This window comes from Oncorhynchus masou, unplaced genomic scaffold (assembly GCF_036934945.1).
Source record: "Oncorhynchus masou masou isolate Uvic2021 unplaced genomic scaffold, UVic_Omas_1.1 unplaced_scaffold_1063, whole genome shotgun sequence".
NCBI classification, from domain to species: domain Eukaryota; kingdom Metazoa; phylum Chordata; class Actinopteri; order Salmoniformes; family Salmonidae; genus Oncorhynchus; species Oncorhynchus masou.
In genome coordinates this window covers 183994-206493 of record NW_027000337.1, presented here as the reverse complement: position 1 = coordinate 206493, position 22500 = coordinate 183994, and the positions used below count along the sequence as shown (strand labels likewise).

Below are 22500 nucleotides of genomic sequence, written 5' to 3'. Positions count from 1 at the left end.
GACACCTGGTGACCCATCTGGATTAATCTAGACACCTGGTGACCCATCTGGATTAATCTAGACACCTGGTGACCCATCTGGATTAATCTAGACACCTGGTGACCCATCTGGATTAATCTAGACACCTGGTGACCCATCTAGACACACCTAGTCACCTGGTGGGACATCTGGACACATCTAGACACCTGGTGACTCATCTGGATTAATCTAGACACCTGGTGACCCATCTGGATTAATCTAGACACCTGGTGACCCATCTGGATTAATCTAGACACCTGGTGACCCATCTGGATTAATCTAGACACCTGGTGGGACATATGGACACATCTAGACACCTGGTGACTCATCTGGATTAATCTAGACACCTGGTGACCCATCTGGATTAATCTAGACACCTGGTGACCCATCTGGATTAATCTAGACACCTGGTGACCCATCTGGATTAATCTAGACACCTGGTGACCCATCTGGATTAATCTAGACACCTGGTGACCCATCTGGATTAATCTAGACACCTGGTGACCCATCTGGATTAATCTAGACACCTGGTGACCCATCTAGACACACCTAGTCACCTGGTGGGACATCTGGACACATCTAGACACCTGGTGACTCATCTGGATTAATCTAGACACCTGGTGACCCATCTGGATTAATCTAGACACCTGGTGACCCATCTGGATTAATCTAGACACCTGGTGACCCATCTGGATTAATCTAGACACCTGGTGACCCATCTGGATTAATCTAGACACCTGGTGACCCATCTGGATTAATCTAGACACCTGGTGACCCATCTGGATTAATCTAGACACCTGGTGACCCATCTGGATTAATCTAGACACCTGGTGACTCATCTGGACACATCTAGACACCTGGTGACTCATCTGGATTAATCTTGACACCCGGTGACACATCTGGATGAATCTCGACACCTGGTGACCCATCTGGATGAATCTAGACACCCGGTGACACATCTGGATGAATCTCGACACCTGGTGACCCATCTGGATGAATCTAGACACCCGGTAACCCATCTGGATTAATCTAGACACCTGGTGACACATCTGGATTAAACTAGACACCTGGTGACACCTGGACACTCCTGGACAAGCTGATCCTAGATCTGTGCCTAAGAGCAACTTCTACCCCGAGCTACTAAATCACTTGTGCTTCCATCCATCCACTCATATAGGCCCAAATTGACCTTTTTCCCTATATTGTGCACACCTTTGACATGGGACCATATGACTCTGGTCAGAAGTAGTGCCCTATAAAGGGAATACTAGGTTGATCATATTCTCATGTCTGTCTGCCTGTCTGTCTGTAACCTAGTTATCTCAGTGGTCAACCCTTACATAGAGTCATAGCTATGTAGTGAAACTATGCAGGATTTTGTTCCTGACCACCACCAACACACTTTGAATATAGCTAATCAAGTGGATGAGTCAAAAATCAGGTGGGTTAGTGCAGGGCTGGAACTAAAGCCTGCACATCTTGTACTGATGGTCTTCTAGGGTTGGTGGCCACTGGTTTTAAGGGGCAATATGGGACTGATGCACTTCTAGGGTTGGTGGCCACTAGTTTAAAGGGGCAATTTGGGACTGATGCACTTCTAGGGTTGGTGGCCACTAGTTTAAAGGGGCAATTTGGGACTGATGCACTTCTAGGGTTGGTGGCCACTAGTTTAAAGGGGCAATCTGGGACTGATGCACTTCTAGGGTTGGTGGCCACTAGTTTAAAGGGGCAATTTGGGACTGATGCACTTCTAGGGTTGGTGGCCACTAGTTTAAAGGGGCAATCTGGGACTGATGCACTTCTAGGGTTGGTGGCCACTAGTTTAAAGGGGCAATGTGGGATTGATGCTCGTCCGGGGTTGGTGGCCACTGGTTGAAAGGGGCAATATGGGACTGATGCACTTCTAGGGTTGGTGGCCACTAGTTTAAAGGGGCAATGTGGGACTGATGCTCGTCCGGGGTTGGTGGCCACTGGTTTAAAGGGGCAATATGGGACTGATGCACTTCTAGGGTTGGTGGCCACTAGTTTAAAGGGGCAATCTGGGACTGATGCTCGTCTGGGGTTGGTGGCCACTAGTTTAAAGGGGCAATGTGGGACTGATGCTCGTCCGGGGTTGGTGGCCACTGGTTTAAAGGGGCAATCTGGAGTTCTGCAACATCACACCGCTTGAGTTCTCTCTCCTCCAATCATACACAGTAGTGTAGTGACGTCAGCGCGGCAACCTCACGGCTAACCAATCAGTAAGAGTGTTGTTGTGCTGTGGTTAGGACCATTGCAACAGTAGCATGTTATCCAGTGTTACTGTCGTTGTATATCTATCATACCTGTATAACTAGCAGTTATCTGAACACTCCAAATGAACACTTGATGAAGGAATGTGTACAACAAAATAAATTAAATGATATGAACCTGAGGATCAATCGTGGTGTTGATTATTTGATGAAACTGTGTTTTTGTGTGACATTCTTTGTTTGTGGGCGACTGTCTTCTTCATCACATCCTACAGGAGGCCTGGTGCTGTAAAAGAGCTTTACAGTAACCCAGCCTAGGCCCTAATGAAAGAGCTTTACAGTAACCCAGCCTAGACCCTAATGGAAGAGCTTTACAGTAACCCAGCCTAGACCCTAATGAAAATGCTTTACAGTAACCCAGCCTAGACCCTAATGAAAATGCTTTACAGTAACCCAGCCTAGACCCTAATGAAAATGCTTTACAGTAACCCAGCCTAGACCCTAATGAAAGAGCTTTACAGTAACCCGGCCTAGACCCTAATGAAAGAGCTTTACAGTAACCCGGCCTAGACCCTAATGAAAGAGCTTTACAGTAACCCAGCCTAGACCCTAATGAAAGAGCTTTACAGTAACCCAGCCTAGACCCTAATGAAAGAGCTTTACAGTAACCCAGCCTAGACCCTAATAAAAGAGCTTTACAGTAACCCAGCCTAGACCCTAATGAAAGAGCTTTACAGTAACCCAGCCTAGACCCTAATGAAAATGCTTTACAGTAACCCAGCCTAGACCCTAATGAAAGAGCTTTACAGTAACCCAGCCTAGACCCTAATGAAAGAGCTTTAAAGTAACCCAGCCTAGACCCTAATGAAAATGCTTTACAGTAACCCAGCCTAGACCCTAATGAAAGAGCGTTACAGTAACCCAGCCTAGACCCTAATGAAAGAGCTTTACAGTAACCCAGCCTAGACCCTAATAAAAGAGCTTTACAGTAACCCAGCCTAGACCCTAATGGAAGAGCTTTACAGTAACCCAGCCTAGACCCTAATGAAAATGCTTTACAGTAACCCAGCCTAGACCCTAATGAAAGAGCTTTACAGTAACCCAGCCTAGACCAAGAGCAAGAAAAGCAGAAGCCAGACCACAGTGTCTGTAAGGCGTGCGTAGTGAGGTGCGTAGTGAGGTGTGTAGTGAGGTGCGTAGTGAGGTGTGTAGTGAGGTGCGTAGTGAGGTGTGTAGTGAGGTGCGTAGTGAGGTGTGTAGTGAGGTGGGGAGTGAGGTGTGAGGTGTGTAGTGAGGTGCGTAGTGAGGTGCGTAGTGAGGTGCGTAGTGAGGTGCGTAGTGAGGTGCGTAGTGAGGTGTGTAGTGAGGTGCGTACTGGCGGCAGAGAAGTCAGGCGCAGGAGAGTGTTAAGACTGTGTTACAACGGTGCAGTTTAATAATAAAAATCACAGTGAACAAAAACAATAAATAAATACAATGGAACGAAACCCTTCGCACATGAGACATAACGTGCACAAACTCTTACAAATCAACAATACCCGGACAAGGACATGGAGGGGGAACAGAGGGTTAAATACACCACATGTAATTGATGGAACTGAAACCAGGTGTGAGGGAAGACAAGACAAAACAAATGGAAAATCAAAAAGGTGGATCGGCGATGGCTAGAAGGCCGGTGACGTCGACCGCCGAACGAACAAGGAGAAGGACCGACTTCGGCTGAAGTCTTGACAGTGACATATTTGGCACAACGGATGCCAGTTGTATCAGAGTTTTTCTGCACACAAATAAAAATACACAAGCGTGTGGAGACACTGCTCAATGGATCTGCAACAAACTCTTCATTGCATCACACAAAAAAAAAAAAAAATCAGATCACAACCATTGTGTCCAATGTGTTTTAGATCAGTTGGCAGGAACCTGAGTGTGAACGGGACCCAAAACACAAACCTAAACTGTGACTGAGTTGAACAGACAGTGAAACTGAGACTCAGGGCTATCGGATGGCTGATACCTCTCACTGCGCCAGGGAGAGGACCAAATATAGATTAAAAAACGTGTTTCAGTTTCTCAAAGAACATGGCATGGTTCTTGTCAGTGTAGTCTATATCTGTGTGTGTAAGGTTGTAAAATTCAAGTAACTTTCGATTAAATTCTCAGGATTTCCCGCTTGTCTCCCCACCCCCTGATTCCCGGGAATCTCCCGAACTGGAAAACCTGGGAATCTTGGGAAAATGACTGGAATTTTCCAAACTTTTCTGTGTGCTTCACTACACTGCCCTGACCAGTTGTAAGACAGTGCAGTGAATGTATCCGGTACTACATGGTACATTACTGCATCAGTATAATATGTCTCGTTATTTAAAAAAAGAGAGAATTCATTCATTCATTCATTCTAATTTAATTTAAAGTTTGTACATTTAAAAAAAAAAAAAAAGTACCAATTTTAAATTTACACACTTAACAAGATAAGAGCATAGAGAGTGTTTTGTAGATGCTGAGAAAGCAATGTATGTTTTTAAATAACATTCTTACAACATACTAATGTTTTTAAATAGCATTCTTTTTTTTTAATGTTCTGAGAACAGGACTTTAAATTAAAACCATGAGGAAACCTGTAGGAAACGTTATGCTGAAGTACTGAAATTAAATATTTTAATGTTCTCTGAACGTGACCAAGTAGAACCATGAGGAAACCTGTAGAAAACGTTATGCTGAAGTACTGAAATTAAATATTTTAATGTTCTCTGAACGTGACTAAGTAGAACCATGAGGAAACCTGTAGAAAACGTTATGCTGAAGTACTGATATTAATTATTTGTATGTTCTCTGAACATTCTCTGAGACCATGACTAAATAAAACAATGAGGAAACCTGTAGGAAACGTTATGCTGAAGTACTGAAATTAAATAGTTTTATGTTCTCTGAACATTCTCTGAGACCATGACTAAATAAAACAATGAGGAAACCTGTAAAAACCTGTAGAAAATATTATGCTGAAGAACTGACATTCCCAAAAGAAGAACGTTGTTTCTTAACGTTTTCTGAACAAATTTGAGAACATTAATTTATATCGAACCGTGAGGAAACGTTATTGGAAAGTTGTATGCAATATAACAACCACTAGACATTCTGCAACCACTAGACATTTTGCAACCACTAGACATTCTAGAACCACTAGACATTCTGCAACCACTAGACATTCTGCAACCACTAGACATTCTAGAACCACTAGACATTCTAGAACCACTAGACATTCTAGAACACACTCACCAAGCTCTAAGATGTTTGCCTTTCCTTTATTTAACTAGGCAAGTCACTGGAGAACTAATTCTTATCTTACATTGACGGCCTACCCCGGGCCAAACCCGGGCCAAACCCCCCGGCCGACGCTGGGACAATTGTGCGCCGCGCTATGGGACTTCACGATAACGGCCGGTTGTGATACAGGCCCCGGATCGAACCAGGGTCTTTAGTGACAACCTCTAGCGCTGCGACGCGGTGCCTTTAAACCGCTGCGCCACTCGGGTTAACATATGGTTTTCAGAACGTTATGTGCTAGCTGGGAAACATCCAAAAGTTACTAAGTGCTACATTTCAGATAAACCACTGCAAATACATACATACATACATACATACATACATACATACATACATACATACATACATACATACATTACGTAGTTGTAGTACTATATAGATACATAGATATGCTACATATTCTACATACACAAGTCATCAGTGTGTTCCTAAGACAGTTAAATACACAACTCTTAATACTATATTTGTAAGGGCTGTTCCTCTGAAATCTTCATGCACCATGATTCCCTCGGGTCTTCCGCCAGTTATCCCCGTTTTAAAAAGACCACTCTGGCTATTTGTGAACCGTTTCCCATTGAGAAAAGACAGCGCCAGTGTAAATACATTCAGGTAATGCGGTTTACAGATGACCCACTTCCTCGTTTGATTTCAGCTCTCCGGGTGTTTCTGCCCGATAAGATACAATCTGACCCAACCATCCATTCCCGTCGTTAAAACGCTGACGTTGCCGTGGTAACGAGCCGCCTCATGAAGAAAAAAATACAAAATGGCTTCCAGAAGAGAACAGCAGCAACTGTGTGTAACTGTAGCAACTGTTCCCTTTCGGGTGTTCCAACCAGAGACACGCCCCTTTTCACGCCTCCGTCCATCAACCCATCCCTCTAATCACTACGTTGCTCTACAAATGAAGGTGTATTGAATTGAATTCCTTCATTCATCCATTTCCTATCCCCCCCCCCCCCAGGTCCATTTTGAAAAATGGCTGCCACTGTCTCTTCCACCACTAGTTGGTCACACGTTGATGCTTTAGGACAGAAAGGGGGGAGGCAAGGTCCAAGACAAACTATTGTAAACATTAAAACATTCCAGGACAAAAATAAAGTTGTGCTGAATTGAAATCCTTCTATCCATCTATTCCTCTTTGTATTTTTCACCCTTTCACCACATCTCTCTCCTTCCTCGTCCTGTCACTACATCTCTCTCCTTCCTCGTCCTGTCACTACATCTCTCTCCTTCCTCGTCCTGTCACACGTCGATACGTGCCGAGAGGAAGGGAGAGAAGAAGAAGTCGAACGCAAACTTGACCGAGTTGAGTGTGGTCCGTCTCCAGTCTCTCTCGATCTTCACCTGCAGAGAGGAAAGTACAGACACATGGTCCTCCGTAAGGCAGTTGGGTAGGAGCTTGCAAAAGCTAGGAGAGTGGGTTCGATTCCCGGGGCCTCCCATGTGTAAAATGTATGCCAGCATGACTAACTGTCTCCGGGGAGAATTATCTGCTAAATGGCACTATATGTTACCTGTCCGGCAGAGGTCAGAAGGGAGGAGTCACAGTCCAGACAGTAGATGGCTTTTAGCTCGAAGGACGGGACCTGGCCCCCCAGACGACCCTCCAACGTAGTGCTGAACTCCACCAGGCTGCCGGGCTGCAGGCGCAGCAACACCTAGACAACACCAACATCATTTAAGATAATCATAATAGCAGCAACACCAACAGCTTCATCATTTAGCCATTTAGGATAATCATAATCAATTAGGATAACCATTTAGGATAATCATAATCAATTAGGATAACCATTTAGGATAATCATAATCAATTAGGATAACCATTTAGGATAATCATAATCAATTAGGATAACCATTTAGGATAATCATAATCAATTAGGATAGCCATTTAGGATAATCATAATCAATTAGGATAACCATTTAGGATAATCATAATCAATTAGGATAACCATTTAGGATAATCATAATCAATTAGGATAACCATTTAGGATAATCATAATCAATTAGGATAGCCATTTAGGATAATAATTTAGGACAGTAATTTAGGATAATCATAATAATTTAGGATAAACATTTAGGATAATCAAAATCATTTAGGATAACCATTAAGGATAATAATTTCGGATAATCATAATCATTTTGGATAATCATAACCATTTCGGATAATAATTTCGAATAATCATAATAATTTAGGTTAATAATTTAGGATAATCATAACCATTTCAGATAACCATTTAGGCATTTTAGCAGATGCTTTTTTACAAAGTTACTTACGGTCATGCATACATACATTTTACAGTCGGGAGACCCCAGTAGGTTAATCATTTTAATGTAAAGTTATTTAATGAGAACACCGAGATACCAACAGAGTGGTGTATTTAGAGTGTAAAGACAGTGAGGTTTATGCACAATGAAAAGGCCGAGCTCTGTCAATGCATGGCTTTGGACAACAGCAACAGCAACAGGTTAATAATGATCATCGTTAGAACAGGGTTTACCTGTCTGAACTCATGACTGGCCACCAGTTTGATGTCTCTGGCCCGGTCCTCTGGAATCCCGTCTTCCTCGGGCATCCCCACACCCACCTCAAATCAAACTTTGATTATAGTACATTTAAAAATTTTAAAAATATAACACTTTACATTAAAACAATAAAAAACAATAAAATGAAAAGCAGTAAAAGTGGATAAATAACAGCTCATAAAACATATATAGTATGTTCACAACTGTTACTGAATCAAGTAAACTGTTACTGAATCAACTAAACTGTTACTGAATCAAGTAAACTGTTACTGAATCAAGTAAACTGTTACTGAATCAAGTAAACTGTTACTGAATCAAGTAAACTGTTACTGAATCAAGTAAACTATCAGCGGGTAGAACAGAGTATATCTACAACTATTACTGATTAAAGGTCCTGGTCCCTTGGGGCCCAGCGGGTAGAACAGAGTATATCTACAACTATTACTGGTCCCTTGGGGCCCAGCGGGTAGAACAGAGTATATCTACAACTATTACTGATTAAAGGTCCTGGTCCCTTGGGGCCCAGCGGGTAGAACAGAGTATATCTACAACTATTACTGGTCCCTTGGGGCCCAGCGGGTAGAACAGAGTATATCTACAACTATTACTGGTCCCATGGGGCCCAGCAGGTAGAACAGAGTATATCTACAACTATTACTGGTCCCTTGGGGCCCAGCAGGTAGAACAGAGAGTATCTACAACTATTACTGGTCCCTTGGGGCCCAGTGGGTAGAACAGAGAGTATCTACAACTATTACTGGTCCCTTGGGGCCCAGCAGGTAGAACAGAGTATATCTACAACTATTACTGGTCCCATGGGGCCCAGCGGGTAGAACAGAGAGTATCTACAACTATTACTGGTCCCTTGGGGCCCAGCGGGTAGAACAGAGAGTATCTACAACTATTACTGGTCCCTTGGGGCCCAGCAGGTAGAACAGAGAGTATCTACAACTATTACTGGTCCCGTGGGGCCCAGCGGGTAGAACAGAGAGTATCTACAACTATTACTGGTCCCTTGGGGCCCAGCGGGTAGAACAGAGAGTATCTACAACTATTACTGGTCCCTTGGGGCCCAGCAGGTAGAACAGAGTATATCTACAACTATTACTGGTCCCATGGGGCCCAGCGGGTAGAACAGAGAGTATCTACAACTATTACTGGTCCCTTGGGGCCCAGCGGGTAGAACAGAGAGTATCTACAACTATTACTGGTCCCTTGGGGCCCAGCAGGTAGAACAGAGTATATCTACAACTATTACTGGTCCCTTGGGGCCCAGCGGGTAGAACAGAGAGTATCTACAACTATTACTGGTCCCTTGGGGCCCAGCGGGTAGAACAGAGAGTATCTACAACTATTACTGGTCTCTTGGGGCCCAGCGGGTAGAACAGAGTATATCTACAACTATTACTGGTCCCTTGGGGCCCAGCAGGTAGAACAGAGTATATCTACAACTATTGCTGGTCCCTTGGGGCCCAGCGGGTAGAACAGAGAGTATCTACAACTATTACTGGTCCCTTGGGGCCCAGCGGGTAGAACAGAGAGTATCTACAACTATTGCTGGTCCCTTGGGGCCCAGTGGGTAGAACAGAGAGTATCTACAACTATTACTGGTCCCATGGGGCCCAGCGGGTAGAACAGAGTATATCTACAACTATTGCTGGTCCCATGGGGCCCAGCGGGTAGAACAGAGTATATCTACAACTATTACTGGTCCCATGGGGCCCAGCGGGTAGAACAGAGTATATCTACAACTATTACTGGTCCCATGGGGCCCAGCGGGTAGAACAGAGTATATCTACAACTATTACTGGTCCCTTGGGGCCCAGCAGGTAGAACAGAGAGTATCTACAACTATTACTGGTCCCGTGGGGCCCAGCGGGTAGAACAGAGAGTATCTACAACTATTACTGGTCCCGTGGGGCCCAGCGGGTAGAACAGAGAGTATCTACAACTATTACTGGTCCCTTGGGGCCCAGCAGGTAGAACAGAGAGTATCTACAACTATTACTGGTCCCGTGGGGCCCAGCAGGTAGAACAGAGAGTATCTACAACTATTACTGGTCCCGTGGGGCCCAGCAGGTAGAACAGAGAGTATCTACAACTATTACTGGTCCCATGGGGCCCAACGGGTACAACTATTACTGATTAAAGGTCCCGGACCCACGGGGCCCAGCAGGTAGAACATGGCTCTTGCAACACCAGGAAGTGAGTTCGATTCCCGCAGGGGACCAGTATGAAAAATGGACGGGAAAAAATATTCACTCAATACTGTAAGTCGCTCCGGAGAAGAGCGTCTGTTAAATGACTAAAAATGTAAAAGCCAGAGGCTAAAAAACGTAAACGTTGCCTGTATCTCTTACCTCCAACACATAGCTGTCGTATCGCTTCACGTGACACGTGTGTTTGGCCAAAGCCTTAATCACACACAGCTCCTCCTCTTCCTGCTGCCGGAGGAGGACGTCCGTCGGCGCGGCAACGCCAATCGCTGTGGCGTTGGCGTAGTCGGCGGCGGTGAGGTTAGCATTAGCGGCGGTTGCCGTGGCGTCGGGGGTGTTGGACTTGGCGGTTGAGGATGTGGAGGTGTTGGTAGAGTTGTTCCGCAGCGGGTCACATTTAGGATAGGTCTCTCCGTAAAGACAGCGTAACCAATCTCCCATGAACACCGGCAGCAGGTTGATGACGGACTGGGCTCCGTTCTCAGTTTCCGCTACACGCACCTGCCTGAACCTCCCGGTCCACGTCACCTGGAAATTATTAAAAAATTAAAAAAGGTTTTGTTGAAAATGGCACAATATTCCCTTTACATACAGTATAGCTGGTGTCAGAGTGTTTAAGTGATGTACCTGGTGTCCGTCCAGGTGTGTACAGAAGATCTGTGTCTGAGCCACACCTTTCACCTTCCAGGCAGGAGGACCACAGAGCTGCCCGTACTGTTTCCAGGTCAACGTAGAGTTATACCCCTAAACATCAACATTGCATTTCATTCAATACAACTAAAGGTTAAATAAAATTAAATCAAATATGTAATTAAATCAAATCAAATACGACAAATTAAATATGACATTTTATTAACTTCTTATGGCTGGGGGCAGTATTGAGTAGCTTGGATGAATAAGGTGCCCAGAGGTGCCCAGAGTAAACAGTTGCTAATATATGCATAGTATTAGTATATTTGGATAGAAAACACTCTGAAGTTTCTAAAACTGTTTGAATGATGTCTGAGTATAACAGAACTCATATGGCAGGCAAAAACCTGAGAAACAATCCAACTAGGATGTGGGAAATCTGAGGTTGGTCAATTTTCAATTCAGCCTATTGAAGATACAGTGGGATATTGGTCATGTTGCACATCCTAAGGCTTCCACTAGATGTCAACAGTCTTTAGAAACTGGTTTGAGGCTTCTATTGTAAAGGAGGGGCTCATAAGGGCTGTTTGAGTCAGTGGTCTGGCAGTGTGCCATGAGCTGGTCACGCGCATTCACATGAGAGGTAACTCACGCTCCATTGCTTTTCTGAAGACAAAGGAATTCTCCGGTTGGAACATTATTGAAGGTTTATGTTAAAACCTGTTAAGGCTCGGGACAATACTGCCCCCTTTGGATGAATTGCGTGCCCATAGTAAACTGAAAAGAAATCTGTCCAAAATTGCTAATATATGCATATAATAATAATTATTGGATAGAAAACACGCTAAAGCTTCTAAAACCGTTTGAATTATGTCTGTAAGTATAGCAGAACTCACAGGGCAGCCAATCTCCCAAACGAGTTTTGGAAACATGAAAGTTGGGCCAACTTTGAGGTCATCGCCCCCACCCTTCCCAACCAGCTATGGATCTGGAAACACTTTCTATGTCTTCCACTAGATGTCCTCATTCAGTAGAGTGTTTAATTGTGCAAATCCCGCGAGCTTTGACCCTTTGGGAGGCAAAAGAGTGGGTGTCGTGAGAAAATACATGCGCGTTAGGGCGCGAATTGTACGCAGTCATTCCTCTGTTCCAGATTGTCTGAGAAGAATTGCTTTTGTCCGGTTGAATCGCCAATTGTTTTGTACGTTTATAACATCCTAATGCTTGATTCTGCACTTAGTTTGACCAGTTTAGTCGACATATAATATGTAATTTTGAAGTTTTGATGCGCAACTGTTCTGGACCAGAAGTCATTTTGGGTGCATTTCAGCTGAAGCTGTTAGCATTCAAATACAAAGACACACAACTTGAAACCAAACGATGTATTGGGTAAGTATGACTCAAAAACTGAAAATATTCAGTCTCTCGATGTGCAAAACTGATAGAGACATACCCCAAACGACTCACAGCTGTAATCGCAGCAAAAGGTGGCGCTACAAAGTATTAACTTAAGGGGGCTGAATAATTTTGCACGCCCAATTCAGTTTTTGATTTGTTAAAAAAGTTTGAAATATCCAATAAATGTCGTTCCACTTCATGATTGTGTCCCACTTGTTATTGATTCTTCACAAAAAAATACAGTTTTATATCTTTATGTTTGAAGCCTGAAATGTGGCAAAAGGTCGCAAAGTTCAAGGGGGCCGAATACTTTCGCAAGGCACTGTATATGTAGAACATGTATATTTAGTCAAAGTTTATGATGTGTATTTCTGTTATCTGGTGGAGCTTTCTATAATTTCTCCGGACATTTTTGAGGATTTTCTGAACATGGCGTCAATGTAAACGGAGATTTATGGATATAAATTGCATATCATTGAAAAAAACATAAATGTACTGTGTAACATGTCCTATTACTGTCATCTGATGAAGATTTTCAAAAGGTTAGTGAATTATTTTTCTTTTAATCCTGCGTTTGTGATTGCATCTTTTGTTCGACAAAATGGCTGTATATCGTCTGTGTCTTTGTGGTGGTTTGACATAAATATGTGCTATGTTTTCGCCGTAAAACATTTTAGAAATCTGACTCGCTGGGTAGATGAACAAGGTGTTTATCTTTCATTTGAGCTATTGGACTTGTTAATGTGTGGAGGTTAAATATTTCTAAGAATATTTTTGCATTCTGTGCGCCACCTTTTGAGTTGAGCGGGGGGGTGTGGTGCCCTTGGGGAACCTGTACCGTGAACACGTTAAAAACATTCTAAAGATTGATTCTATACAGTGTTTGACAAGTTTCTACGGACTGTAATGGAACTTGTAATGGAACTTTTTGGACATAAATGATGGACATTATCGACCAAATCAAACATTTATTGTGGAACTGGGATTCCTGGGAGTGCATTCTGATGAAGATCATCAAAGATAAGTGAACATTTCTAATGTTATTTCTGACTAATGTTGACTGCACAATATGGCGCATATCTTTTTGGGTTGTTGGGTCTCTGAGCGCCGTACTCAGATTATTGCTTGGTTTGCTTTTTCCGTAAAGCTTTTTTGAAATCTGACACAGCGGTTGCATTAAGGAGAAGTGTATCTAAAGTTCCATGTATAATAATTGTATTTTCATCAACATTTATAATGAGTATTTCTGTAAATTGATGTGGCTCTCTGCAAAATCACTGGATGTTTTTGGAACTGCTGAACATAACGCGCCAATGTATACTGAGATTTTTTGATATAAATATGAACTTTATTGAACAAAACATACATGTATTATGTAACATGAAGTCCAATGAGTGTCATCTGATGAAGATCATCAAAGGTTAGTGATTAATTCCATCTCTATTTCTGATTTTCTTGACTCCTCTCTTTGGCTGGAAAAATGGCTGTGTTTTTCTGTGACTTGGCTCTGACCTAACATAATCGTTTGTGGTGCTTTCACTGTAAAGCCTATTTGAAAGCGGACACTGTGGTGGGATTAACAACAAGATTACCTTTAAAACGGTATAAGATAGATGTATGTTTGAGGAATTTTAATTATGGGATTTCTGTTGTTTTGAATTTGGTGCACTTTCACTGGCTGTTGTCATATCGATCCCATTAACGGGATCTCAGCCCTAATACGTTTATAAATCAGTGGATTGCATTTAGCCATCACACTTTCCAATACAAAGCGAGCCAAGTACAGCCCCAGTTACCGTCCCATCCAGTATAAAGCCAAGTACAGCCCCAGTTACCATCCCATCCAGTACAAAGCCAAGTACAGCCCCAGTTACCATCCCATCCAGTATAAAGCCAAGTACAGCCCCAGTTACTGTCCCATCCAGTCCAAAGCCAAGTACAGCCCCAGTTACCATCACATCCAGTCCAAAGCCAAGTACAGCCCCAGTTACCATCCCATCCAGTATAAAGCCAAGTACAGCCCCAGTTACCATCCCATCCAGTGTAAAGCCAAGTACAGCCCCAGTTACCATCCCATCCAGTATAAAGCCAAGTACAGCCCCAGTTACCATCCCATCCAGTATAAAGCCAAGTACAGCCCCAGTTACCATCCCATCCAGTCCAAAGCGAGCCAAGTACAGCCCCAGTTACCATCCCATCCAGTATAAAGCCAAGTACAGCCCCAGTTACCATCCCATCCAGTACAAAGCCAAGTACAGCCCCAGTTACCATCCCATCCAGTATAAAGCCAAGTACAGCCCCAGTTACCATCCCATCCAGTCCAAAGCCAAGTACAGCCCCAGTTACCATCCCATCCAGTATAAAGCCAAGTACAGCCCCAGTTACCATCCCATCCAGTATAAAGCCAAGTACAGCCCCAGTTACCATCCCATCCAGTCCAAAGCGAGCCAAGTACAGCCCCAGTTACCATCCCATCCAGTATAAAGCCAAGTACAGCCCCAGTTACCATCCCATCCAGTATAACGCCAAGTACAGCCCCAGTTACCATCCCATCCAGTATAAAGCCAAGTACAGCCCCAGTTACCATCCCATCCAGTACAAAGCCAAGTACAGCCCCAGTTACCATCCCATCCAGTACAAAGCCAAGTACAGCCCCAGTTACCATCCCATCCAGTATAAAGCCAAGTACAGCCCCAGTTACTGTCCCATCCAGTATAAAGCCAAGTACAGCCCCAGTTACCATCCCATCCAGTACAAAGCCAAGTACAGCCCCAGTTACCATCCCATCCAGTATAAAGCCAAGTACAGCCCCAGTTACTGTCCCATCCAGTCCAAAGCCAAGTACAGCCCCAGTTACCATCACATCCAGTCCAAAGCCAAGTACAGCCCCAGTTACCATCCCATCCAGTATAAAGCCAAGTACAGCCCCAGTTACCATCCCATCCAGTGTAAAGCCAAGTACAGCCCCAGTTACCATCCCATCCAGTATAAAGCCAAGTACAGCCCCAGTTACCATCCCATCCAGTCCAAAGCCAAGTACAGCCCCAGTTACCATCCCATCCAGTATAAAGCCAAGTACAGCCCCAGTTACCATCCCATCCAGTATAACGCCAAGTACAGCCCCAGTTACCATCCCATCCAGTATAAAGCAAAGTACAGCCCCAGTTACCATCCCATCCAGTGATACATTCACATAACTGCAATAGAATGAGCTCCCACATTATTGGGGACTGCGACACATGTTACTGTCCCAACACTTTTGTTGTTTTGGCTTTGTACTCCAGCACTTTGGATTTGAAATGATACAATGACTAAGAGGTCAAAGTGCAGACTGTCAGATTTAATTTAAGGGTGAACTGTTGTTCGAAAATACTGTAATTTTTGCACATAGTCACCCCCATTTTAGGGGAACCAAAGCATTGGGAAAATGCACTTATATGTGTATTAATGTAGTACAAAGTGTAGTATTTGGTCCCATATTCCTAGCACGTAATGAATTCCTAGCACGTAATGACCACATCAAGCTTGTGACTCCACAAAACTTGTTGGATACATTTGCAGTTGTTTTTTGTTGTTGTTGTGTTTCAGATTATTTAGTGCCCGTTAAAAATGAATGGTAAATAATGTATTGTGTGTCATTGTGAGCAAACTTTTATTGTGAATAATGTTGGTGCTACCATGGTTATGGAGAGTCCTAAATTGTTAGTGAATAAATGATGAGTGAGGAAGTTACAGACACACGAATATCCTAGCACCCCCCCCCCCCCCACCCCACCCTAAAATGCTAACCTCTCCTGTAATGGTGAGAGGGTAGCAAATTTGGGGGTAGGATATTTCTGAACTTTCTCTCTCATCATTATTCACGATTCATTCAGGATTATCTGAGATCATGGTGGCGTCCACATTCATGTAGAAGTGTTTAGAAACATGTTCTATTCTTATTTACAATAAAAGTGACTCCAAAATGACACAATACATTATTTACCATTCATTTCTATTGAGCACAAAATAATCTGAAACACAACCAAAAACAAACAGCAAATGTATCCAACAAGTTTGTAGAATCACAAGCTCCAGGAATATGGGACCAAATACTACACTTTTTACTACTTAAAATATACATAAGTGAATTTATCACAATACCTTTGGTCTCCTAAAAATGGGGCGGACTATGTAGAAAAAGGGCTGTAATGTCTAAACGTTTCATATGGATGAAAATACCCTTGAGTTAAAGCTGACAGTCTGACCTTTAACCTTGAAATAATATTAGCATATTTCAAATCTGAAGTGCTGGAGGACAGAGTCAGAAAAATCTAAAATGTGTCACTGTCCCAATAGTTTTAGAGCTCACTCTATGTTTTGCCCCCCCCACACACTTTTTATGTCTTTTTAAATTACTGTATTATTTATTTGCACACAAGGAAATACAAAACAATGTGATGGTTTTAAAAAAGACAAGAGAAAAGTAAAAACCCTCAGGGATTTATAAGGCACCTCCCCCTTTCAAATATTCATATAATTAACCCCTCCCCCTTCCAAATATTCATATAATTAACCCCTCCCCCTTTCAAATATTGATATAATTAGCCCCTCCCTCTTTCAAATATTCATAGAATTAACCCCTCCCAAATATTCATGGAAATTAACCTCTCCCCCTTTACCTGCAGTCCCTCGGAGTGGAACACGTACATCCAGAAGAACAGCATCACCATGGTGACGCAGCACAGGATGAGCTTGACGGCGCCGCGTTGCGACATGGAGTGGAACACGTCCATGAGAGACAGGCCGAAGCGCGTCCACAGCCTCAGTGTCACCGGCACCGCACACACGGCCAGCGTCACAATCATCTGACAATTACAGAACAAAACTTTATTGACCCAACGCAATGTGGACATTATAGTGGTGTTATAGTGGTGTTAGAGTGGCGTTATAGTGGTATTATAGTGGCATTATAGTGGTGTCATAGTGGTGTTATAGTAGTGTTATAGTGGTATTATAGTGGTATTATAGTGGTATTACAGTGGTATTACAGTGGTGTTACAGTGGAGTTGTAGTGGCGTTATAGTGACACCGCACACACGGCCAGCGTCACAATCATCTGGCAATTATAGAATGAAACTTTGACCCAACGCAATGTGGACATTATAGTGGTGTTATAGTGGTGTTATAGTGGTGTTATAGTGGTGTCATAGTGGTGTCATAGTGACATTATAGTGACATTATAGTGGTATTATAGTGACATTATAGTGACATTATAGTGGTATTATAGTATTATATTATAGTGGTATTATAGTGGTGTTATAGTGGTATTATAGTGGTGTTGTAGTGACATTAAAGTGGCATTAAAGTGGCATAGTGGTATTATAGTGGTGTTATAGTGGTATTATAGTGGTATTATAGTGACATAGTGACAGTGGTATTATAGTGGCTTTATAGTGGCATAGTGATATTATAGTGGTATTATAGTGGTATTATAGTGACATTATAGTGACATTATAGTGACATTATAGTGGTATTATAGTGGTATTATAGTGGTATTATAGTGACAGTGGTATTATAGTGGCTTTATAGTGGCATAGTGACATTATAGTGGTATTATAGTGGTATTATAGTGGTATTATAGTGACATTATAGTGGCATTATAGTGGTATTATAGTGGTGTTATAGTGGTATTATAGTGGTATTATAGTGACATTATAGTGACATTATAGTGACATTATAGTGACATTATAGTGGTATTATAGTGGTATTATAGTGACATTATAGTGACATTATAGTGGTATTATAGTGGTATTATAGTGGTATTATAGTGGTATTATAGTGGTATTATAGTGGTATTATAGTGACATATTGGTATTATAGTGGTGTTATAGTGGTGTTATAGTGGTATTATAGTGGTATTATAGTGGTATTATAGTTGTATTATAGTGGTATTATAGTGACATATTGGTATTATAGTGGTAATATAGTGGTATTATAGTTGTATTATAGTGACATTATAGTGGTGTTATAGTGGTGTTATAGTGGTATTATAGTGACATTATAGTGACATTATAGTGACATTATAGTGGTGTTATAGTGGTGTTATAGTGGTATTATAGTGGTATTATAGTGACATTATATTGGTGTTATAGTGGTATTATAGTGACATTATAGTGGTATTATAGTGACATTATAGTGACATTATAGTGGTATTATAGTGGTATTATAGTGACATTATATTGGTGTTATAGTGGTATTATAGTGACATATTGGTATTATAGTGGTAATATAGTGGTATTATAGTTGTATTATAGTGACATTATAGTGGTGTTATAGTGGTGTTATAGTGGTATTATAGTGACATTATAGTGACATTATAGTGACATTATAGTGGTGTTATAGTGGTGTTATAGTGGTATTATAGTGGTATTATAGTGACATTATATTGGTGTTATAGTGGTATTATAGTGACATTATAGTGGTATTATAGTGACATTATAGTGACATTATAGTGGTATTATAGTGGTATTATAGTGACATTATATTGGTGTTATAGTGGTATTATAGTGACATTATAGTGGTATTATAGTGACATTATAGTGACATTATAGTGGTATTATAGTGGTGTTATAGTGGTATTATAGTGGTATTATAGTGACATTATATTGGTGTTATAGTGGTATTATAGTGGTATTATAGTGGTATTATAGTGGTATTATAGTGGTGTTATAGTGGTGTTATAGTGGTGTTATAGTGGTGTTATAGTGGTATTATAGTGGTATTATAGTGGTATTATAGTGGTGCTATAATGGTATTATAGTGGTATTATAGTGGTATTACAGTGTGTTGATTTGTGTATTTTGTAAACTGACCTCACTAAATGAAACGAATGCAAATGGACAATAAAGTTATGGTATCGCCATTTGGGAACACGACAGAAACGAATACCTAGGATAGGATAAAGTAATCCTTCTCACCCCCCCCCCCTTAAATGATTTAGATGCACTATTGTAAAGTGGCTGTTCCACTGGATGTCAGAAGGTGAATTCACCAATTTGTAAGTCGCTCTGGATAAGAGCGTCTGCTAAATGACTTAAATGTAATGTAAATGTAATGTTAAATGTAATGTAAATGTAATGTTAAATGTAATGTAAATGTAATGTTAAATGTAATGTAAATGTAATGTAAATGTAATGTTAAACGATCCCCGTCGTGTTTTTCAACTGTATGTACAGCGTGCATGTCTCTTTAAACTGTCGACCAATCATCACCTTGGTGAGCTCCAGCTCCAGGAACCATTTGACCAGCTGGATGAGGACCATGGCGGCCAGTCCCACGGCCAGCACGGGCAAGGCAAACAGGAACAGGAAGTAGCCAACGCAGGTCCGGATGAGCCCCACGGGGGAAGAGTTTTGGAGCAGCACCACAGAGAACTCACACCACAGGAAGCAGACCAAGTAGGGGACCAGGAAACAGTAGGTCCCACGGAAACCACGCTGCCTAGCCATACTGGGGGAGGAGAGAGAGAAAAGGGGGGGGGGGAGTGGGGAGGAGAGGAGAGGAGGGATGGGTGGTGAGGAGAGGAGGGATGGGTGGAGAGGAGAGGAGGGATGGATGGAGAGGAGAGGAGAGGAGGGATGGGTGGAGAGGAGAGGAGAGGAGGGATGGGTGGAGAGGAGAGGAGGGATGGATGGAGAGGAGAGGAGAGGAGGGATGGGTGGAGAGGAGAGGAGGGATGGGTGGAGAGGAGAGGAGAGGAGGGATGGGTGGAGAGGAGGGATGGGTGGAGAGGAGAGGAGGGATGGGTGGAGAGGAGAGATGGGTGGAGAGGAGAGGAGAGGAGGGATGGGTGGAGAGGAGAGGAGGGATGGGTGGAGAGGAGAGGAGAGGAGGAGAGAGGGGGGGGATGAGAAACCAACATGTTACGGTGAAGCTGCAAATAGCATATTTTGGCCTGGATGACTTAGGCTTTTCAGCGACAACGCTCTAACTGAAAATGACTTTGCTACTCTTACTACATGGAGTAGAAAGCTGTGATTCCATTTATCTATTTTCCACTTAGCAGACATTCAGAGAGACTTCCAGGAGTGGGTAGGGATGCCTTGCTCAAGGACACATCAACAGGTTTTTCAACTTGTCGGCTCAGGGATTCGATCCAGCTACCTTTTGGTTGATGGACCAAGAGTCCAGCCGCTAGGCTAACTAACGCCATACTCCATTGTGCTCGGCTGAAGAACAGGAAGTAGAGGTAGAGGTACTGACCTGAAGAACAGGAAGTAGAGGAACTGACCTGTAGAACAGGAAGTAGAGGTATTGACCTGAAGGACAGGAAGTAGAGGTACTGACCTGAAGAACAGGAAGTAGAGGTAGAGGTACTGACCTGAAGAACAGGAAGTAGAGGTAGAGGTACTGACCTGAAGAACAGGAAGTAGAGGTAGAGGTACTGACCTGTAGAACAGGAAGTAGAGGTAGAGGTACTGACCTGAAGAACAGGAAGTAGAGGTAGCGGTACTGACCTGTAGAACAGGAAGTAGAGGTACTGACCTGAAGAACAGGAAGTAGAGGTACTGACCTGAAGAACAGGAAGTAGAGGTACTGACCTGAAGAACAGGAAGTAGAGGTAGAGGTACTGACCTGAAGAACAGGAAGTAGAGGTATTGACCTGAAGGACAGGAAGTAGAGGTACTGACCTGAAGAACAGGAAGTAGAGGTAGAGGTACTGACCTGAAGAACAGGAAGTAGAGGTAGAGGTACTGACCTGAAGAACAGGAAGTAGAGGTAGAGGTACTGACCTGAACAACAGGAAGTAGAGGTATTGACCTGAAGGACAGGAAGTAGAGGTACTGACCTGAAGAACAGGAAGTAGAGGTACTGACCTGAAGAACAGGAAGTAGAGGTAGCGGTACTGACCTGTAGAACAGGAAGTAGAGGTAGATATACTGACCTGAAGAACAGGAAGTAGAGGTAGAGGTACTGACCTGAACAACAGGAAGTAGAGGTAGAGGTACTAACCTGAACAACAGGAAGTAGAGGTAGAGGTACTGACCTGTAGAACAGGAAGTAGAGGTAGAGATACTGACCTGAACAACAGGAAGTAGAGGTAGAGATACTGACCTGAACAACAGGAAGTAGAGGTAGATATACTGACCTGAACAACAGGAAGTAGAGGTAGAGATACTGACCTGAACAACAGGAAGTAGAGGTAGAGATACTGACCTGAAGAACAGGAAGTAGAGGTAGATGTACTGACCTGAAGAACAGGAAGTAGAGGTACTGACCTGAACAACAGGAAGTAGAGGTAGAGGTACTGACCTGTAGAACAGGAAGTAGAGGTAGAGATACTGACCTGAACAACAGGAAGTATAGGTAGAGATACTGACCTGAACAACAGGAAGTAGAGGGAGATATACTGACCTGAACAACAGGAAGTAGAGGTACTGACCTGAAGAACAGGAAGTAGAGATACTGACCTGAACAACAGGAAGTAGAGGAAGATATACTGACCTGAAGAACAGGAAGTAGAGGGAGATATACTGACCTGAACAACAGGAAGTAGAGGTAGAGATACTGACCTGAAGAACAGGAAGTAGAGGTACTGACCTGAACAACAGGAAGTAGAGGTAGAGGTACTGACCTGAAGAACAGGAAGTAGAGGTACTGACCTGAAGAACAGGAAGTAGAGGTACTGACCTGAAGAACAGGAAGTAGAGGTACTGACCTGAACAACAGGAAGTAGAGGTAGAGGTACTGACCTGAACAACAGGAAGTAGAGTTAGAGATACTGACCTGAAGAACAGGAAGTAGAGGTACTGGCCTGAACAACAGGAAGTAGAGGTAGAGGTACTGACCTGAACAACAGGAAGTAGAGGTAGAGGTACTGACCTGTAGAACAGGAAGTAGAGGTAGAGGTACTGACCTGTAGAACAGGAAGTAGAGGTAGAGGTACTAACCTGAAAAACAGGAAGAAGAGGTAGAGGTACTGACCTGAAGAACAGGAAGTAGAGGTAGAGGTACTGACCTGAACAACAGGAAGTAGTGGTACTGACCTGAAGAACAGGAAGTAGAGGTAGAGGTACTGACCTGAAGAACAGGAAGTAGAGGTACTGACCTGAAGAACAGGAAGTAGAGGTAGAGGTACTAACCTGAAGAACAGGAAGTAGAGGTAGAGGTACTGACCT

At 42.8% G+C, this 22500-nt stretch overlaps 1 protein-coding gene across 1 annotated transcript in view; it reads right to left on the bottom strand.

The window, feature by feature from the left end:
* Positions 1 to 6644: 6644 nt before the first annotated feature.
* Positions 6645 to 22500, bottom strand: part of LOC135528961 (wolframin-like) — a 39154-nt gene continuing 23298 nt past the window's right edge. Inside the window, exons 12-18 of the mRNA XM_064957939.1 lie at positions 19594 to 19831; positions 17002 to 17187; positions 10940 to 11056; positions 10457 to 10840; positions 8072 to 8158; positions 7088 to 7231; positions 6645 to 6917 (exon numbers count right to left, since the gene is read on the bottom strand). Coding sequence (XP_064814011.1) covers positions 6816 to 6917; positions 7088 to 7231; positions 8072 to 8158; positions 10457 to 10840; positions 10940 to 11056; positions 17002 to 17187; positions 19594 to 19831 — 1258 coding nt within the window. The 3' untranslated portion in view covers positions 6645 to 6815. The remainder of the gene's footprint in view (positions 6918 to 7087; positions 7232 to 8071; positions 8159 to 10456; positions 10841 to 10939; positions 11057 to 17001; positions 17188 to 19593; positions 19832 to 22500) is intronic.